A 22,681-nucleotide genomic window follows, 5' to 3' on the forward strand; every position below is an offset into this window, starting at 1 on the left:
GCTTTGATACAAGATTATCTCTAGATACTTTGGTATGCTTTGAAACTCTCTGTGGTGAAGTACATTTGATTGATATATCAGACAATCACAGTGGAGGGAAGTCTCAGTCCATTTACTTTCCCTTTCACCGACGAATGGCCCCCTGTCAAACTCCTGTTCCTTCTTTAAACACATCTTTGTAAAATGCAGAGCAGCTGAATATCCTTGATTGAGGGAGTATTCTCTGTGTCTCGGTGGGACCGCACAAGACATTCTGACCTTTGTGAAGACGACTGATATGCTTGAGTTTATAGGGAATTGGCAGAGAAGTACAGTTCCATCACATTTTCCTTTTTCCATTGATTGATAAAACTCTGTGGGGCACCAGCTTGGATTTTTCTTCGCATTACTTTGAATTTGAAAGAAGGACTGTCTTATAGAGCAGGAATTTGATAGTTCTTACAGTTTAAAAAAAAGTAATTATAGAAATATTCCTTTAGAGCAATACAGAAGAAGCATAGAGAAAAATAGAACAAAAAATGAATACATAAATGACTAAAATAGAGTCATTAGAGTCAAAATAGAGATCACCCCAAATTGAAACGAAACGTGAAATGAAACATGTGACTTGTCTTTTAGTAAAATATCCAAATCAGCCCTCTTCTGCAGCAGCATTTGCTTTGGGCCACATATTGACTATTCCATGCCTGATTGGTCATTCCCTGCCCCAGCTCCAATCTGGTGCCTCCCACTAATAATCACACCCACAACTGTTCCTCTTTGTGCACTCATTAAGACTGCTATATATACTCAGCCATTTGACTGCGCTTTTTGTAATCTCCCTCAACTCTCTCGTGCCTTTCTGAACTCTTTATTGTCTATAGGTTACTGATGTGCATGTGTTTGTTATTTTTGTACTTCACAAGGATCCTTGAAGCTTGTTGATTTTTTGCATCAATATGCATTTATTAATGTTGCCTGCTTATATACTGACCCATACTGCAAAGTGAGCAGTAGCTGAGCCTAACCAATGTCACTCTGCATGTTCCATGTTGATACCAGTGATTTGAGCATTAGAATTGAGGAGAGACAGAAAGAGAGAGAAGTGCACCCAGTTTCTTAGGGTGAATCCCATTTCATTCCTCGCCCCTACCACTTAGACCTAGTTCTCTGTTTTGCTTAGGGGTAGGGTGTCTCAATTTGTGTCTGGGGCAAAAAGGGGCAGGGTGAAGGGGTAGGGCCAAGTATGCCATGTGAATCCCAGGCCAGATGCCCATATAAGCAAACAAAAAAGCATGATGCCCTAAATTTAATTAAAGTCCAGCAGCAATCCTCCGACGTCACTGCAGACTGACATAGCTGCCCTCAGTGCACCACTAGTAGCCTGGGATTCATTTTTAAATTTGTGTTCTGATGATGTGTCCTGCTCTTGAAGGCTATTTAACCACATTTTAACCACTACATACTACATAGTGTAACTCTGTTCTCAGGGGCAAGATGACACTTAAAAAAAGGGCAGAGCAGAGATGTTGCTTTGGCAGGCTTTGGGGCAAAGGAATGAGTGGGAGACAGGGAGGGAGAGGCAGAATCTGGTGAAGGGAGCAGGAGGAACATGGAGTATTTAGGCTGTTTGTCTGACTTTAATGATGTCATGAGGGATTGGGTTTGCCCTGCTTTGGAACAGTGCGCTGAGGGGGGTTTCAGGGGAATGGTGGGGGGCTTACAGTGCTATGCTCTGGTAATTGCTACATGACCCATCCTTCAGCCACAGAAACAGAAAAAGCCTAGGCATGTCACTCACAGTTTAAATCAAGGGGGTTAAATCAGAAAGCTCCTGTGTTTGTGTTTGCCTCTTTAACCTGCATTTTCTAATACTGCTTTATGTGTATTTACTTTTTCTCTCTCACACACTCGCTCCCTATCTCTCTCGCTCGGTCCTGCTCAGGGCAGTGTAATGCTAATTAGAAAATAAATCACACAAACACCTACAGCTGTTAATAATTGATCACAGAAATGGTGTTTATCATTATTTCTGTATGTGTGTGTAAGAGAGAGAGAGGGAGAGAGGGTTAGAGGGAGAGGCCGGCAGCGGGTGGGCGAGCGAGAGATTTGTGTGCAGTGTCTTCGTCTTTGCACAATCGCTTGCTTTGCGACACTCAGGGGAAATTTCTTTTGCCTCGGAGTGGACAATTTCCAGATTATACTTCAGACATGAGACAATTTATGATTGAGGTAGTGACGCTTGTGAACGTCTAGATGCTTTGGTTCCATACACACACCTCCACACACAACACCATTTTACATATAGTAGCGTGCAGAAGTCTCAGACCTCCCTTCACTTATTAAACTCCCAGTAAAAAGCGGGCCTTTGTGTAGGAGGTGTTCATGTTTTCAGAGGATATTTTTGAAGAGATTCGATATGAAAACACAAGATACTCCACTCACAGAAGGAAGGGGAATGGCAAGGAGTGCAGGGGCGTTCCAGGACTAGAGACAACATTGATATTGACAGATAGGATTCTTAATGATCACGAGAGAATTTAGATCACCAAAGCTGTCACCATCTACACCTTCTTTGAGAGGAAGGAAAATACTCAAAGGTGTTTCTGTCCATCTCTCCACTGTGAACAGACGACTTGATGCGAAGGTGGAAGCTGTCAATAAGCCATTACTGAGAAAAAGAAATAAAGCAGGAAATCTGCAAATGAAACACTGAATCCCCTTGGGTCCTTTCTGCATCACTAAATGAGTTTGGGATTTCCTCGATTTTTACAAAAAGAAAATGCAACCAACTTCTCAGACAGAGCTTTGAAGGTATGGATCAATAAGTCTAGTAATCTGGAAAGCAACTCACCCAAACACAAAAGAAAACAACACTGAACACATATGATTATATTTAGTCACTGAGCTGATAAAGCAGGAAACAATTAACCTGTTAATTAAAAGTTATTTCTATTGGACTTTGAATGAATGAATGAATGAATGAATGGTGGTCTTTGTGATCAACTGGAATGGTCGCTGCTACACAGCTCCATTGTCTCAAGGTTCTGGGGCCAATCCTCACCCTGGGATACTGTCTGTGAACAACTTATGAGCTGTGTTTTCCCCATGTCTGTGTGAGTGTGTACCCCCCCCCCCCACACACACACACACACAGTTCAAAAACACTGGGTTGATAGGTGGACTTGAACTTCAAAATTGTCCACAGGTGTGAGTGTGTGAGTGAATGGGTGAGTGTGTGAAATTGTCCACAGGTGTGAGTGTCTGAGTGAATGGGTGAGTGTGCGAAATTGTCCACAGATGTGAGTGTGTGAATGAATGGGTGAGTGTGTGAAATTGTCCACATGTGTGAGTGTGAGTGAATGGGTGAGTGTGTGAAATTGTCCACAGGTGTGAGTGTCTGAGTGAATGGGTGAGTGTGTGAAATTGTCCACATGAGTGAGTGTGTGAATGAATGGGTGAGTGTGTGGAATTGTCCACAGGTGTAATTGTGAGTGAATGGGTGAGTGTGTGAAATTGTCCACAGATGTGAGTGTGTGAATGAATGGGTGAGTGTGTGAAATTGTCCACAGGTGTGAGTGTGTGAGTGAATGGGTGAGTGTGTGAATGACTGGTTGAGTGTGTGAGTGACTAGGTGAGTATGTGTAACTGTCCACAGATGGGAGTGTTTGGATGACTGTGTGACATTGTCGAGATCTGTGCGTGTTTCAGTGATTGGGTGAGGCCTTGCGATGTGATTCCAGGTTGGCTGAGTATTCACAGTGACCAAGATGAGGCACTTCCTAGAAGTGAATAAGTGAGTGAACGAACCAATGAACAAATGGATAAACGAATGAACAAACAAACAAATGAATGTTGTTTGATTTTGCCGAGTACTGTCTTTCCTGCAGTCATGCACAGACATAGGAGCTACATTCGTGACACAATTTTATTAAAATTTATACCATTTTTACCTAAATGGATATGATATATATATAGCATTATAAATTTAATATTATCATTCTGTGTTCCAGTGAATGATTCCTTAGTGGATGTTATGCTTCGAGTTGTCATAATGCCATGTAGTGTGTCACTCTGATTCCTCCCATTTGTGCTGATGGGGATCCTCATTTATTGAGTGTAGGCTGATTCATTCCAGCCCAATTTACCAATGTGGGTCAGCTTGATAATATGGCCATTATTGAACAGAATCATGAATCTTGCCATGGCCTACCTTTTCCTGATATTAACAAAATAAATGAGACCCTGACATCAGCACAGAACACCTTTGCCAAGAAGAATAAGCTCACAATGTGTCTGAAGTCTGACACTGAGTGGAGAGTAATCAAACTGAGGCTCATCTGGATACTCTGGACTAGAATAACACCGAAACTGGTTCCTAAGCACATTTATTATTTAATGATTATGTTATATATATATATATATATATATATATATATATATATATATATATATATATATACTCATACGACTGCTATTATTTCAGTATCAATGATGCAATAGTAAAATGTGCATCCAAAAATGAATAATTACAATCACTTTATTGTCCACTGTGCTTGTGGAATGTGTTCTCCGTATTATAACCCAATTGGTGCAGTGAAACACACATTTATACACACTCTAGTAAACAGTGAGCACACATGCCCGAAGCGGTGGGCAGCCATAGCCATTGCGCCCAGGCAGCAGTTGGGGGTTAGGTGCCTTCCAGTTTCCTAACTACCAGGCCACAGCTGCCCCATGGAAGAGATTTGCTTATCATTGACTGTGATAAAAAAATGGTAACACTGGAAGCACTAAAGGGCAGCACGGTGGTGCAGCAGGTAGTGTCGCAGTCACACAGCTCCAGGGACCTGGAGGTTGTGGGTTCGATTCCCGCTCTGGGTGACTGTCTGTGTGTTCTCCCTGTATCTGCGTGGGTTTCCTCCGGGTGCTCCGGTTTCCTTCCACAGTCCAAAAACACACGTTGGTAGGTGGATTGGCGACTCAAAAGTGTCAATAGGGGTGAGTGTGTGAGTGAATGAGTGTGTGTTGCCCTGTGAAGGACTGGCGCCCCCTCCAAGTTGTATTCCCGCCTTGCGCCCAATGATTCCAGGTAGGCTCTGGACCCACCACGACCCTGAACTGGATAAGCGGTTACAGATAATGGATGGATGGAAACACTAATACATTCCTCTGTGTTCTACAAAATATTGATTGCACTAAAACTCTTCCTCTGGAAGCAGAAAGTAACCAGTCTGAGCCATTGCCAAATTTTCAGAATGCTCAGAATGTTTACTTCCAATAAGATGCACAGTTCAGGAGGTATCATCAAATCATTTACACACATTATAAACTATATGTTAGTGGTAATTAATTTAAATCTGAATTGAAGTTATACTATAACAGAATTTTGGGAGTTGGGCCACGCCCACGCTCCTCCCCCCAGGCCTATTTATACCCTTCAACTTCACGTAATCTCTGTGACAATCAAGTCGCTAGTCTTGCGCTTCCTGCTTGCGTCACTGAGTTGCCAACTGCTACCATGGATCTCGACCTGCTCGCCTCTGACCACGAGCTCTTCTCTCCTTCCCCTACTCGCCCAACGCCACCCCGGTCATCAGCACTAGGAGACTGCGTTCGGCAGTCGTCGTGCCTGCCTCACCTGCCACTTCAGCTGCTCCAAGCTCCTCCGCACGCTCTCGTCATTCTCGCTCCACACTCACGGGTCCTGCGCGCGGACGCCGCTCCTCTCCGATTTCTCCTCCTCCCCAGCGACCTCATCGCCGCGACCAGCGCGCTCGGCAGCCCTCCTTCACCACCGGACGAGTACGGCCCGATCCGGCTTCTCCCGCTTCTCCGTCCATCTCCGACTGGACCGTGGCGGGCCTCCAGAGAGCGCTGCGAGACCGCGGTATCCCCTTCGCTCGTTCAGCCAACAACAGGACCCCCTTTTTTCCCTGTTTTCGGCTCCTACCCCGGAGGATGAGGTCTTTCCCGCTCAACCTACGCCATTGCGCCATGACGTCATTGCACCTGCGACGCGGCACCGAGGACGCCCCGCGAGGGCCTCCCTCCCTGGCTCAGTGCCCCCTGCTGGTGCCAAATCTGGCTCCTGTCTGCACTACTGGGCCCGACCCTCCCCCGACTTCCGTCTTTTCTCGTTTGTCCCTCCTTTTACGTGCTTCTGATCTTCCTGCTCTCTCTCTCCCTGCTACTACTTCTTCCACCTACCCTGTTTTTTCCTCATCATCCCAACCCCCTACCTCTCACGGGCTTGCAGTATCCCGTTCTTTATCATAACGATACTCTCTCCGCAGGTTTTGCAAGTCAACCTCTCGCTCCGGCGCCCCGAGCTCCCGATGCCACATTCTCTCTCTTCACCACTGCTCCAGCTCCTCCTCCCAATGCTCGTGTCTTCAATCCACCCCTGGTGCAGCCCACCCTTCGTCAGCGGATTCTCCAAGGTACGGACGTTGACCTGTCCTCTCTATTGCTTCCTGTACAGCACCCCGCTCCATTGACGTGGGGGACGTGACACTTTCATTGAACACTTCAGAGCACAGAGCTTCTAAGCTCCTCACAACTTCCGAATTTGCACTCGCATTTTCCCTCTATCGCGACGTGGTGTGCTCCTCCTTCCCTGCCCGCAGGCAGGAATTGGACGATTACCTCACCATCGTCCTCGACCTCGCAGTCCATTTTGGAGGCTCTGGTTTTTATGACTACCATCGGCTCTTCTCTGCACGGGCCGCCGCCTGCTTGCAACAGTGGAATATTCCATCCTACTGGGGTGCACTCGACTTGGAGCTCTACTGCCGCATTTTTGCTGGCCGAACTGCACTTTCCTGTGGGTTGTGCGGCAACCCTTCTCATCCTACTTCTGCATGCTCCCAGGTCACCCCGGCGCCCACTCCGGGCCCTAACTTTTCTTTCATCCCTGACCAGGCCCCCAGTCAGCGCATCACCAGTTCTAGCTCCCGTGATGCCCGCGGTAGACGCTTGTTCTTTCTAAGTGGCTCCATGATCTGCAATAATTTCAATTCCGCTGGCTGCTTTGCATCTTCCTGCAGGTTCCTTCATGTATGCACCTACTGCGCTCAAGCCCACGCTCGGCCAAGCTGCCCCAAGTGGCCGCCTAAGTTCGGTAACAGCTGACTGATCCGTTTTCTCTCCACCCCTGTCAACGTTCCTGAGCTCGCAAGCTGCCTCTCGCGCCACCCTGACCCTGCATTCGTATGTTATCTCCTTGATGGTCAATTGTTTGGTGGTTCTGCCCGTCTCCTCGTTCCATGCCTCCAACCTTCTCTCCGCCAAATTGGAGCCTGATGTGGTTACTTCTCTTCTGGCCAAAGTCTCGTGTAACTATAAAATAAACAGTCTCGTGCCCAGCTCGGAATTTTCCCTCTGCTATGCTCGGGTAGACGATGCCATATCACTGATTAAGCTCCTTGGCCGCGGCACTTGGTTGGCTAAAGCAGACGTGGTCTCCGCCTTCAAAATCATTCCCCTCCATCCTGACTTCTGGCACCTGTTTGGGGTGAAATGGCGGGGACAGTTCTACTTCGCAGTTTGACTGACCTTCGGCTGTAAGAGCAGCCCCATGATTTTTGACACACTCGCCGAGGCTCTTTCATGGATCCTCCTTAACGTCTATGATGTCCCGTATGTGGTACACCTCCTGGATGATTTCTTGGTCCTTGACTCGCCATCCTCCCCTCCGGCCTGCTGCATCACTTCTCTCACTGCTGCTTTCCATCGCCTGGGCATTCCTTTGTCTTCCGAGAATACCATCTGCCCCGCCACCTCACTTGAGTTCTTGGGCGTCTTTCTGGATTCAGTTTCAACCTCGTGCTAATGAGTCTGGTCTCGGACTGACATTTCCTCTCTTATTAGTCATGCTAGCTCTGATGCTAGAATTCAATGCCAGCTTATGTGTACTCATGTAACTACACTGTCTTCTCTGCAGTGTCTGTACACAAGTAAAAAATGGCTCGTGAATTGTCTTGGTGTCTTATCTAGCCAAGGTCTGTCTCAGCTGGGGCGTAATGTCAGAACCCATCCCGGCATTTTCCCTTTCTCCACCTCCTGACTTTCACACTGTCTTCTGAGCTTCTGAGCCACAAAAAACATCCGTGCTCTGCCAGCCGGGCCTTGGCCAGCACTGAAATGCTTAGTGCTCCAGGCGACAGATGTAATGCAGGCACTTTCAAATGACACTGGAGACTAAAAGCGAGAGATAGTAAGTGGAGGGAGTGCATGCCTCACAGGCCCAACACAGATCAACACTGCTAACTGGAACGTTCACCTTTATAGACATGAGGTGCTGTTCCAAAAAGGAGTTTTAACAGAATGCCAACCGTTCATGACCACACAGGGTCAAACGGATGAGTAATGTGTAATGGAAAAATCTTAGGCTCTGGTACAGTTGGATTTGGGCCTGATGTCAACACACCCAATGCCCAGTGTTAACAAGGTGGGGTTATAACACTCAGCACTGGGCTGTGGTACAGTGGCAGAGCATTCACACACACTGGACAGGTCAACAGTCCATTCCAGGGCATCACACACTCATGCAGTCACAGCTATGGACACTTTTGAAAAGCAAATCCACCTAAACCCATATGTTTTTGGACTGTAGGAGGAAACAAATATCTGGAGGAAACCCACCCAGACACAGTGAGAACACACCACTCTTCAAACACAGAGTGATCCAAGGTGGGGCTTGAACCCACAATCCCAGGACCCTGCATTTGTGTAAAAGTGACAGTACCTTTTGTGCCACTGTGCTGCCCTTATAATATAATTAATTAAATAGGATTAATTTACTAAACAGTCTGCTACATGTGAATGAATAACAAAACAGAATTATGATAAAGCGCTGCTCCAAAGCATTCTGAATTCACCAATCAGAGCTGTCACCGAACCACCAAGCTGTGACCTAATATTCTAATGAGCATGCTTGATTGACGTCCGCCGTCCAAGAACCCCACCCTGCTTACACATTTATGCTGAACATTCCACATGCTGGCCCACTTCTGCTTCTGTTAACCAGCTGATGCTAATTTTGAAGTCTGGGCTCTCGTGTGACCATTCCACAGGACTGACAGCACCAGCAGCTTCTTTGCTGATTTACATGGCTTTTCTGTCTATATTCTTATTTTGATAGCTTCACATATTTTTAGACTCATAGATCTGAGATACAGTGGACAGTTTGACAGAAAAAAACTGTAGATTTCTTAATATAGGAAGAAAGAATGTCATTTGCTTTCTTTTTGTTTCCTCCTCTTAGTCAGAAATTACACTATTATATATTAAATTCATACTAGGCCTTATTTTTCAGATGGTGACAGTTCATGTGGTAAACCTAGTGTTACATGGTTTATAGCTTGTTTCTGCAGGCCCCTTAGTGGCTATCTTGCCAGTGGGATGGAACTTGACGGGTGTAAATCTGCTGACAGTGGAGTCCTGGTGTGTGCATGTTCATGGCATGCAGCGTAAATGGAATCAGAGTAAAATAAGACATTTCTATGTGCTATCAGGTCTCTCTTTTTGTCAGTTTAAATTAAAATAAATAATTCAGTTTTATGTTTAAAAAGAATTGACTAATCCTATTTTTAATCAAGGTGGCACTGTGGCGCAACAGGTGGTGTCACTGTCACACAGCTCCAGGGATCTGGGGTTTGTTTGAGTCCCACTCCAGGTGACTGTGTGAGGAGTGTGTTCTCCCTGTGTCTGCGTGGGTTTTTTCCGGGTGCTCCGGTTTCCTCCCACGGTCCAAAAACACATGTTGGTAGGTGGATTGGTGACTCAAAAGTGTCCGTAGGTGTGAGTTTGTGTTGCCCTGTGAAGGATTGGTGCCTCCTCCAGAGTTCCCACCTTGCACTCTGTAATTCCGGGTAGGCTCCGGATCCACTGTGACCCTGAACAGGATGCTTACAGACAATGAATGAATGAATTAATTAATATTTTAATTAATAGTAATTCTTAGATTATGTATTGTATGAAATGTTGATGTTTAAAAACTAGACCCACTAAAAAGTGTCAACTGAAATAAGAACCAATGAATGTTTTACCTGTACCATATCCATATTTATTATTGAAGTTTTCTTTACCTATCATGCTGTGGGAATTCATTATCAGGACAGATGGCTGGAAACAAACATCCGTTAAATATAGAAACTTGCTTTTTCCAACTTGTTTCTACATCATGACACAACTCATTGTGTCATCCTCGCTCTTTTCTCAAACACACACACACACACACACACAGAGAGAGAGAGAGAGAGAGAGAGAGAGAGAGATCTATTTCTACTGACTTCAGCATCACTCTGTCCAATAATGCAGATACCTTTTGGGGTAAACCCTTTATCCCTCCACATCCTGAGCATATTTGGTCCCCACACGGAGCTAAATACAAACTCGCCCACACATACACACTCAGTAACCTGTGAGAAAGCCAATGCTAATGTGCTGTGTGGGTGTGTACTGTATGCTCTCACGGCTGCCAGCTTGCAGCTCTACAGTCAGCGCTTGACTGAAAATGATCCCTGTAGACTCCAGCAGCAACCAAACCTTTGGAGAAGTGCCAGAACCCCCCCAGGGAGGACATATTTCTCTCTGAAGAGCAGTATATATGTAGCATGCCTGCTAAAGCCACATCTCCATCACTCTGTGATGACTCTGTGATGACAGACGTGGAGATACACTATATGTTAACAAAAAGGGCCAAAGTTAATTTGAAGTGTTCTTGAGATTTGGGTTACTGTACAATATTAATTATTATTATTATTATTATTATTATTGTTGTTGTTATTCATTCATTCATTGCCTACCCGGAATCACTGGGCGCAAGGCAGTAACACACCCTGGGGGGGGCACCAGTCCTTCACAGGGCGACACACACTCACACATTCACTCACACCTTATTATTATTATTATTATTATTATTATTATTATTATTTCAAACCATTTACTTAATCTGAATTTAACACACAACTCAAATAAAAACTCTGATATTTAAATGGTTTTATTGTTACTGTCAAAACTTTTAGTCCTAATTTAGATGTTAAAATTAAAGAAATATTAGTATGGATCCCTGACCCATCCATGTCATGTTTGTAAACAGAGCTCTATTACTCTATGTCAGTCAGTATGGAGCTTCGGGCTGTGTCCCAAAGTAGCACCATATTCCCTACATAGAGCACCTCACAGATGATAAAATTTATAATTCTGTACCCAGACAGTAATTAAACGCTAATCTGACTTGGAAACTTGAACCTAATAGCTTACTAATTATTTTTCTCCACATAGAATGCATAGAGTGCAGAAGCTGCTATTTTATGACCAACACTGTGCCCTATGGAGGGTGTAGGGAGACATTTGGGATCCAGCCTCAGCTTTGCGGTGGTACAGAAATATATCTCACAGAAAAGACTGAAACAAAAGAATATGTGGCTTGTGTCTTTAGCCTTTTACACACAAAAACAAAAGTGATATATGACGATTACTGCAGCTCGTATATGACCTGTGTATAAATAACTCACTCCAATTCAAGTGCAGAGAAACATATTAGAGTCTGATGAACAGTTTTCCATTAGATCCTATGACAAAAATGCTAATGTGGCTAACATATTTTAACAGTTTTTTTTCTTTTGATTATGCTACTCTATGGAATTCTCATACTCCTGACGCAAAGATGCAGTCTTCATTGCTTCTGGGTTTTATAGAGCTATCTCCAGTGCAGGGAGAGGATTTGTGTATAATGAGAATTTATCTGTCTTTCCCGTTTGTTTACATTAGCGCTGCAACCAGAAACCAGACATTCAGTCCACAGTATGCCACATGCCAAAAAATCATATGAATAGGGCCCCTGTTGTTGCTACCCAGGGCTCAGCACGACAAAATCTGCCCTATAAAACTTTTGGAGGAGGAAACCACTTTTTCCATCCCCCCCTGACCCTTGATGTCAGGACAGTGCTTTAAAAGTGAATTACACTCTGCAGATGTAGGGGGATCCTAGGGTTACATAGTGTTCCTTTAAAGTCAATGTGTTGCATGTAGAAAAACAATGGGTAAGTGTAAGGATCTGAATGGCTCTGATAAGGCATTTCCAAAACAGCTTGAGGTCAGGTAGGTCATTCCTGGTGAGCAGTGGTTAGTAACTGCCAAAGGTCCAAGGAGGGACAACTGGGGAAGTGACGAGAGGGCCAACGGGAGTGATCTGAGTTAACAGAACAGCCACTGTAGCACCAGTTGCTGAAAAATTTGTGTGAACGTTGTCCTAAACACACAATGTTTCACAATTTGTGCAGTGTGCCTCACTGTCTCTGGGTGGATCCACCCTTACTACCCTCACCCCCTATCCCCATATCACTCGACACCGCGCTAAGCACTACAGACATATTAACTGATATTCCCATTCTTCTCAAATCATTCTGTAATTTGTGAGGAAAGAACTTCTCATTCTCAGTTTAATACTGTTCTGTTCCCTGGACAGTTTCACTGTCTCTTACACCACTCACTTTACTCACTAAAAAGAAAAGCATAGCACGTAACTTCAGTTTTTGCCGCTAGATGCTGTGCATACCAAGATCTTTTAATTCAGTTCTATAGGGAAGACTTGAAGTGTTTATCTGATGCTGTTGGCTACTTCAGCATGAGGCTGTGTTTAGTCGTGATATTTTTGTCTATAACTATGAATTAGAGATATGAATTATGAAGTGGTTCTGTTGTTGCTTTAGATGAATGGTGGGTGCTGACATTTGTGTTTGTTTGTTTGCTTGCTTGTTTTGTTATTTGTTTTGGTAAATAAAGACAAGACAAATAGAGCTTTTGATGCTCTCGCTGGGAATGCGTCAGTATTCCGTCTAATGCCATTAATATTAATGACAGGAAAGAATGGCGAGATGCTTAACTCTCTCTTGTGTGGAGCATAAGCATCAGTTGCATATGAAGGGCTTTGCATTGACAGTAGCACTGTACTGTTTGTCTCTGTTTATAAAGATTTCTGACCCATACTAATATAATAATTTGTGACAGTTGACATAAACCTACAGCACCATCTGATTTGTGTCAATCCAAGTGTCAGATATCAGCACTTTTGAAATTGACAAACAGAGCCTTTATGACAATGCACAGTCACTATAATATCCATAGTATGATAAAATAATATGGTTATTTTTAAAATCTAAATATAGTGAGCCATAAATTAGATTGTTGCTAGTGTCTAATAATAACAATAATAATAATACATATATATTTCCTTTTATATGCATTATGTAATATACAAAGTTTGTCTATGGTTATGAGTTCTCCTCCTTCTCAGGCCACACCCACCCTGCTGCCCCTCCCCACTCCCCCAGTGGCTGGAGAACAGAGATGATGATGATTGCTAAACGACTCTCGCGTGACTGGGTGTCAGGCTGATGGACGGCCTCTGGAAGCCGCACCCGTTAGGTGTCAGTCATCTGCAGCCTGAACACTTTGCAGCCAAACTGACGAATGTCGCGCCAGCAGATGTTTCTGTCGCTTGCCGTCTGCAAGTGTGGATGCATCACTATTAGGTGAAGTGACTCCAACATCTGTGGCTATTATGGCTCTGATGCATCGCTCCAATTACCAAAGATATGGCCCTTTAGTCACGCCTGTCTAATTGGCCAGCATTGTTTTGGTCCGAGAGCCTCTGCGCTGAAGAAAATTCAGATTAATACGTTTACAGAAGATAAAAAATGGAAGGGATTTTTGAATAAGCAGTGGACACAGGCTTGGCGCAGTAAACACTGTGGAAAACAACTGTGATTGGAGACATGTTTTTTGTCTCTGAACAGATAAAATACAACCTACTGCAATAAATATATAACTATATTCTAAAAAAAAATATGAATAATACACACACACACACACACTGAATCATTATTGGATTGGGATGACCTACCCTGCCCATACTTTCTTATCCAAATTTCACCATGTTCTGCAATGGTGAGGAGCCCCACAGGACCACCTCAGAGCAGGTGTCATTCGGGTGGTGGATCATTCTCAGCACTGCAGTGACACTGACATGGTGGTAATGTGTTAGTGTGTGTTACGCTGATACGAGTGGATCAGACACAGCAGTGTCGCTTGAGCTTTTAAACACTGTGGCCACTCACTGCCCACTCTGCTAGACACACTTACCTTGTTGGTCCACCTTGTAGATGTAAGGTCAGAGACAGTAGCTCTGTTGCTGCACTGTTTGTGTTGGTTGTCCTCTAGTCCTTTAAGAGTGGACGCTGTTGGCTGGATATTTTTGGTTGGTGGACTATTCTCAGTCCCAAAGTGACAGCTGAACTCAAGAAACATTGCTTATTATGTCTTATCCACTCATACCAGCGCAACACACGCTAACACATTACCACTTAAATCTGTCCAGGGTGCCTTGTACCCATTGATTATGACTAGGTTCTGGACCCACCTCAACCATCAACATAAATGACTGAACAAATGAACAAATTAAGAAATGATTGAATGAATGACCAATGGCCAAACTCATGGAGAGAATACTCAGACAAACAGTACAGATGTTCAGATGTACACAAACAGCTTGCATAATCTCAGTAGGGTTGCTTAAAATTAAGTGCTCTGGAGCACCCACATATAAATCTAATGCAAGTGTGAGCTAGAGAGGTATATCATCCCTTCAATACTGAACTGTGTAGCAAGGAACTTCCTTCTCTGGATGGAAGGAGGACCATCCAGTACCTTTGGGATTAGCTGGACTAACAACTGCTCATCTGACATAAGACTCAGTATCTGGCCTTCACATCTGTACCTTACTGCTGCAAAAGGTTAAGACGATTGCTTTATTTCAGAAGAAATGTTGGATGCACACGTCTTCACAAACTTTTGAATGAAAACTGGCATTCACAATTATAAATACACTCAGACATGTGCCACATAACAGTTGTGAATGCTCAGAAATGAATAGCTTTCCATTTAAGTGGGTGTCTAGCAATGAGAGCTAATGATGTGAAGTCACCTAGTTTCACTAAAATACCCGGTTTCCTTCCTTCCTGCTGAGACCAGGAGTGGAGACACTCTTCCAAGGCTGACCGTATTGCTGGCAGCGTGACTAACAGTGATCCAGCAGCTAGTGACTTACTACCAAACATGCCAAGCCTACACACCTTAGCTGTAATTGGATTTTTAAGAAGCCAGAGAGGCCTGGGGAATGAGTAAGTAATCCCCTTCACCACAGATGGAAATGCGCAGGGAGACGTAATGATAGGTATTTGTCTCAGAATCATGTGTTTAGCGTCTGGTTGCTGTGTGGTCATGGGCCCTTGATTCGCCGGTGACAAGATTTCTGGGATGGAATTGAAACACCTCGCCGATGATTTGTGCCCACCGCCGAAAAGCCCCACAGCCGTAGCTCTCATGGTGTTAGATGGTGAATTAGCTGTCATCAAGTGCAGCTGACTGTGTGCAGCTCTCACACACACTTACACTTTCTCTCACACACATACACACCCACGCTTTCTCCTCTACACTTTCCCTTAACAAGTCACTTTTCACCAAGAATCATAGCTATTACTTTATGCTCATTTCATGGCTATCAGCGGGAAAGCACTAGACATGTCTATCTATTAATCTAGCTATCTATTTACCCATCTATCTGTCTTTCAGTCCATCCATCCATCCAGCCATAATGCAGTCCAGGTGGTGAAACCAGCAGATTAGAAAAGGGTTCTATTTGGCACCCAAAACAGTTTCTCTATTGCTACAAGCTTGACATCGTAACAATAAAAGAACCATTTTGTTTGCCATATAGAATACTTTTCTAAAATGTGCATGCGACATAGAACCATCTATAGCACATTCTCCATTAATCTGAAGAATCCCTTCATGACTTCCGGTGCCAACGCGAGTGGCAGCCTTCCCAGTAGCTCCGTCTCTTCAATTTCCCTCTGGGATCAATAAAGTATCTATCTATCTATGTAAGATGCAAAAACCCATTAATCATGCAAAAGGTTCCTCAAATGTTCAGGGTTCTATACAGAACCATTTACTTTACTAAAGAACATTTGTAGAACCATCATTTTTAAGAGTGTACTCTCATAAAAAATGCCACTTCATATTCAGTACCTTTGGTTAAGGATCATACCTGTGCCATATTTTATATTAGTTTTAGATTTTTAAGTTGATTTCACAACCACCATTTCCTCTCCAGGAGTTTATATAGTTACACAGTTCTGCAATGAAATCTTACAGATATTTACCTCTCTTTCCTGAGAAGAGAATGTAATGTACCTTTAGGGAACACAACTGGACTTTAACACCACTGTTGTACATTTAAAGGTATATTTAAACTGTTTGTACACAGCGGCGATTGCTCTAAGACTGCAAGGGAAGCTCAGCTTCCCCTAAAATGTAAAAAAATAAGTGATCAAATATATACTGTTGTGTGTACATAGCATTGAATAAATATGCACTACAACGCGCTCAACTTTAGTTCAGAATCAGCTTCTTATCACTGGTAAAGACGCGGCTTTCCTCTCAGTCATTCCCGCAGCTTCACAGTGATTTAAACAGTGAGGACGCTGAACGTCCAGAGTTCAATAGCGAAGTGCAGCGAAACGAGACGAGTCATTGGATAAATGCTGGGCTTTGTCCCGCCCATCGGACGCTCAGCGTCTCTGGGGGTCTATGGAGCAGTGGGCTGACCTCGGCTGGCCCGGACACTCAGCTTCTGCATGATGATTGGATGATCTGTCTGAGGCTGAATCCCTTTTTGATTGACAGCGAAATGAGTGAATCAGCGATCCTTTGGTGTAAAGATCCGTGGGAGCACAGGTGGACACACTTCACATGGGCCAAGTCCGTTTAAGCAGCCTAGCTCTGCTGGCCATTGAGAGGACACTAGTCAAGTCACTGGAAAAGACGCCTTGTTGGTACGACAGAGTCACAGATCATTTTCTTAAAAAGGAACGGAGGGTAGAATTTACGTATAAATAAACCGACACATTTTATGATGAAGGCCGAAATTGAGCTTCCCCTCCTTGAAAGATCAGCATCCGCCACTGTGTGTACATAAGGTGAAAAATAATGTATCTGTATGATACATGTATGAAATATATCAATTACAATTTACAGGTACTGTAGCAACAGACAGACAACATAACAAAGAGAACATGGAGTAAAAAAAAAAAAAAAAAAGCTAAATATTTATGGCACTAGGAGTTTGAATGCAAGGGAGAATAGGTGAGTTTTAAGCTGGGACCTAAAAGAAGACAGAGAGTTTGACTGCTTGATTTGTGAGTTCAAGAGACAGGGAGCGACTCTGAAGGAAGCCTGGTCTCCTAGGCTGCGAAGATTAGAAGAGGGAATGAATAGTCTGTCAGTGGTGGAAGATCTAAGGGTGTGGGAGGGTCTATAGGGCTGAAGAAGGTCTGAGAGGTAGGAAGAGGCAAGTTTATTTAAGGCTTTGTACTTGAGCAACAGGATTTTAAACTGAAAACAGTATTTAACAGGGAGCCAGTGCAGACTGTAAAGGACAGGTGTGATGTGTCGATGTGAGCAGGTGTGGGTGAGAAGGCGAGCTGCTGAATTTTGGATCATCTGGAGCTTATGGAGAGAAAAGGAATTAATACCAGAGAGAAGAGTGTTACAATAATCAAGACGGTTTGAGATGAATGCATGGAAGAGTTTTTCAGCAGCAGACTGAGAGAGGGATGATCTGATTTTTGCTGTTTCATAAGTGGAAGATTGAGGTCTTGACAAGGGAGTTAACATATAGATCAAGTTTACGGGTGGAGTCTAGTATTACCCCAGGTTTTAAACTGTAATAGAAGGAAACAATGATGTCACCAATAGCAGAGATGTTCACGTGTCATTTTTTGCAAGTCCGAGTCAAGTCTTAAGTCTTTGAGCTCAAGTCCGAGTCAAGTCTTAAGTCTTTGAGCTCAAGTCTGAGTCAAGTCTCATCACGAGTCCAAGTCGGGTCTCAAGTCTCTTATGGTAGAAAAGCATGAATGCCATGGACCTGGCCCCCCCAAAAAAAACAAAAAACATTTGTTAAAAATTATTTTAACAAATGTGTTTTGCAATATTTGAACTATTATTTTCTGTCTGTGACTCATTTATGACTCATTATTACCTGGCTGTGTAGCTCAGGCTCAGCCATCATTCTTCAGTGTTTGAAGAAAAAATGCAACTATTGTAAGTACAGGTCTGAATGGAACTGATTAACAATAATTATTAATAAAGAAGTATATTTTATAACCAAATTTAGTGACAAAAGGCTCAGCTACAGCAGGTGAACTTGTTGCTGCCGTGGTCAGTGCTGATAGCTGTGACAGCGCACATTTGCTTCTTTGCGCATGGCAGGGAGGGAACTGAATGCAGGTCACCAAACAAACAACAAACAAAATGAATTATAGTAATAATAATACATTACATTACACAAAAAGACTGTTCACGAGTCCCAAATCTCGAGTCAGAGTCGAGTGCGAGTCGTTCAAGGGGTGAGACTCAAGTGCAGTCTGAAGTCACTGTTTGAGCGACTTTAACGTGACTCGAGTACTAGTCTCAAAATAGAGTCCCCATTTCTGACCAATAGAGAGATTGAAAGGGCTGACTTTGTTGAGAGAAGTCTTAGAACTGATAAGAATAAGTTCAGTTTTAATTACTGTTTAACTTAAGTGAGTTGTTATTCATCCAGTTTCTTATATCCGAAAGACATGATTCTAAATTGTGGAGAGGTGGGTTACTAATGGTCTCGGTCTGAAGATAAATTTGGGTGTTGTCTGCATAACAATGAAAGTCCAGGTTAAAGAGACATTTTGACCATATTGTCCAGATATAATCTGACGGAGAATAAAATGTGGAACCAGTAACAAATCCCTAAAATCAAGACACCTGAACACTTTATCTGTTAGCTAACACTAGTGGTCAGCCCTGCAGTGGAACATAGGAAGTTGTTTGTGAGTATGTGTCATACGGACTGAATATGTTTGAAATTTTATCCATTTGAGTAGATGCCTGTCCAATGATGGGGTTAAAACTCAGATGAAGCAAAAAAATTCACTGAATATAAAAGTGTAGCTTAGACATTTTTGAATAGAATTGTAGTAGTAGAATTAAGGGCGGCACTGTGGCGCAGCAGGTAGTGTTGCAGTCACACAGCTCCAAGGACCTGGAGGTTGTGGGTTCGATTCCTGCTCCGGGTGACTGTCTGAGAGGAGTTGGTGTGTTCTCCCCGTGTCCGCGTGGGTTTCCTCCGGGTGCTCCGGTTTCCTCCCACAGTCCAAAAACACACATTGGTAGGTGGATTGGCGACTCAAAAGTGTCCGTAAGTGTGAGTGTGTGTGTGTCTGTGTTGCCCTGTGAATGACTGGCGCCCCGTCCAGGGTGTATTCCTGCCTTGCGCCCAATGATTCCAGGTAGGCTCTGGACCCACCGCGACCCTGAACTGGATAAGGGTTACAGATAATGAATGAATGAATGAATGGTAGTAGAATATATTTGGAAGCTATGCAGATATTGATGTTTATCAACAGTCCAATAAAGTCAGACAGGGCTGTTTTCTCCATCTCCACTCCTCTTCCAACTTTTTTTTTTTTTTTTTTTTTGCGTGGATAACTCTCACCCCCTCATGGCAGATAGCTGAGAGACGAAGCCATACCCTACGCACAACATCGTTGGCTTTGACTGACTGCTCTCACTTGCTGTTTGAAGGTAGACTAAATGCCTCAATACAGTCCCCAGGGTCTCCAGCCGTTTTCCATAAGTAAGACAGACGAGATGTGGCACTCAAACAGCGTGGGAGTTCTTATCAAAGTCCCATTACTTACGCTTCAGCGGAGTTCTCCTGCTGTGTGCTTGAGGATGACAACGTATGTGTTAAAACTGTTTGGAATGAGATGGACTGAGACAACAACATAAGGACCAAGCCCTGTGCTTATGTCTGAATAAACACATATGTATATACTGCCCATCCGAATGTTCTTTCTTTCTGTAACTTTTAACCCCTTAAAACTCACAGGTGAGTGTCTGGTTGGATAGGATACCCGGCCTCCACCATTACTCAGTGTGGTGGTAAACCAATGTTGGTGTCTGTTTTCTAGCATAAGACAACTAAGAGGATACATTCGTATACATACACATTCGTATCCTCCTTCAAATGTGTTGAGCTGTTGAATGGTATTCTTTTTGCTTTTGTTCAAAAAGATTTGATGACTGGCTTCATGTGTCTTGGAGAAAGCATGGGTTAACCATTGCATTTCCAAGCTTAGTAGCTTGATATGATTTGGGGAGCTCTAGCTAACAGCTAGAGTTGGCAGTGAATAAACCAGGAAAATACAGGTTAAAAAATACACAATGAAAGAATACATTCAAATATTATAAGGTATGATGGACTAACACCCTGTCCAGAGTGTTTCTGCCTAAAGCCCCTGACAGTTACAGATAATGAATGAATGAGCTATGAATGCTGTATCAGTAAAGGTTTTTGGGAAATGTTGTAGATGTTAAACTAGCCTAGTTGTGGAACATAATAAAAAAATTCTAGCCCAAATACACATTGGTATGTGTATTGGCGACTCAAAAGTGCCCATAGGTGTGAGTGTGTGAATGAATGTATGTGTGTGTGTTGCCCTGTGAAGGACTCCCCCCTCCTTCAGGGTGTGTTCCCGCCTGGCGCCAAGTTATTCAGGGTAGGCTCCAGACCCACCATGACCCTGAACTGAATAAGTGGACAATGAATGAATGATGAATGAAAGAATAATACCATAATAATTTAAAGAGCTATTACATTTTAGCAAAATGTACTTTTTAAGAACAATAGGATATTGCAATTGGAAAAAAAATAATTAAATATCCCAAATGAAATAAAATAGCTGTTTTCAAACAAATCAGCGTAATGGTGAAGGAATGTTGGTGAAATTCAGTCATATGTAAACAATCACACCAGTGAACGTAATGGATGATACTGAGGCACTCAAAAATTAGTAAGGAAATGTCCATATATTGTACAATTACTTGTCAATAATGGAATTATTTTTACAGATCTATAGCCAGCCCCCTCAAGGGAAAAACAAGTGTTTAAACTGGTTAACATGTGTGAGTGGTGTTTATATGTTAGAAGATGTATTATGAATCAAATAAGCAGTGAACACCAATGACTGAGCATTTCCATTTTGAAACTGCACTGTTCCAACGGGCGGATTCAGAGAGTCAAAGTCTCTTATGTCATAAACCTAAAGAACAGAACCAATCCTGTCAAGTTGTGGGCCAGGGATTTTCAGGCTAACAGGACAGGGGTGGGAAGAGACGTATTCATAGAGTGAATTCATAAGTAGTGAATTAAAGGAGACGTGAGGAGTAAACCATTTATAAGGTATTAGGACTCCAATCAATGACCATAGGGGGACGTTAGCAACAGAATCCAGTATGTCCTGTAGGCCATGTACCTACTGGGCAAATGTTTACAGAGATTCAGGTGGATTGCCTACTCATATTACTCTGAAAATTCCAAAAACTGAATTAGTCAGACACTTCTGACAGGCAGTGAATATGTAAAGATGGACTAAGATGGACTTAGGGGCCATGTGGCATTTGGAAATTAGAAGGGGACATGCATATATGCCTTTTTCCAGTAATCTCTCCCGGTCTCTGTTTTTCGTCTGCCCTTTGGTGAGCCTACGTGAGAAGGTCATTGCTGATTACCTCTCTCTCTCTCTCTCTCTCTCTCTCTCTCTCTCTCTCTCTCTCTCTCTTTCTTTCTCTCGCTCTCCCTCCAGATAAACCTGCAGAGAAAGATGCGGGTCACGGGGCTGATAACTCAGGGGGCCAAGCGCATCGGCAGTCCCGAGTACGTCAAGTCCTACAAAGTGGCCTCCAGCGACGACGGGAAGACCTGGAGGACGTACAAAGTCAAGGGCACGGACGAGGATATGGTGAGATGCCTTTTTTAATTAGTGGCCCCTCTAGTCCCTCGCACCACTTCACACCCCACACCACCCTCCCAAACCCCTCCACTTTCCTACCCCTCGCTTTAATGGCTCTTCAGATTGGATTTTTTATACTGTTTGGGGATGAAGGAGAGCCAGGGGGGCCGCCGAGGACATGCGATGCTCCATCATTTCTGACGGAGCCCCTCCCTTCCTTTTCTATTATCCGCTCTCACTTCCCACTCCTACTCTTTTTTTTCTTCTTGTTGTTTTATTTTTTTTATGATCTCCTCTAATGACTTTGGGTGGAGATGTCTCCTGTCCTCTCCGCTGTGGCATTGTCTGTTTTGTCCAGAATGTTCGTTTTCTCACGTTCTGTGTCAGTTTTATTTGTTCGATCGCAGGGAGCCACACACTGAGGTGGGTTGCGATGAAATCATCGATGGGCTCCGTGACAGTGGAGTAATTATGAAATAAAAGGGATGTATTGTCATTGTTTTTTATCAGTAGTGTTTTTATATAAAAATATATGCAAATTTATAACATGACCTTATAAACACAATCAACATTCGGACACACCTACTCATAGAAGGGCTGTCCATTTCTGTCCATTGTCCACATTTAGGATAAAGCTCCTAAATCCATTTGAAGCTCTGCATACTTTGTCACCCCACATTCATCCTGTTATTCAATGGTCAGGACCCCCATATTTTCAGCACAGAGCAGGTATGATTTGGATGGTGTACCGTTCTCAGCGCTGCAGTGACGCTGATGTGGTGGTGGTGTGTGAGTGTATGTTG

The 22,681-nt window shown here is 43.5% G+C and overlaps 1 protein-coding gene across 7 annotated transcripts in view; it reads left to right on the forward strand.

The window, feature by feature from the left end:
- The window catches only part of LOC136678192 (EGF-like repeat and discoidin I-like domain-containing protein 3), a 251,499-nt gene that overhangs the window by 176,199 nt on the left and 52,619 nt on the right, over window positions 1-22,681 (forward strand). For all 7 annotated transcript variants that reach the window (XM_066656133.1, XM_066656134.1, XM_066656135.1 and 4 more), the window contains one exon: window positions 21,732-21,887. In XM_066656133.1, coding sequence (XP_066512230.1) covers window positions 21,732-21,887 — 156 coding nt within the window. The remainder of the gene's footprint in view (window positions 1-21,731; window positions 21,888-22,681) is intronic.

This window comes from Hoplias malabaricus, chromosome Y (assembly GCF_029633855.1).
Source record: "Hoplias malabaricus isolate fHopMal1 chromosome Y, fHopMal1.hap1, whole genome shotgun sequence".
Lineage (NCBI taxonomy): Eukaryota > Metazoa > Chordata > Actinopteri > Characiformes > Erythrinidae > Hoplias > Hoplias malabaricus.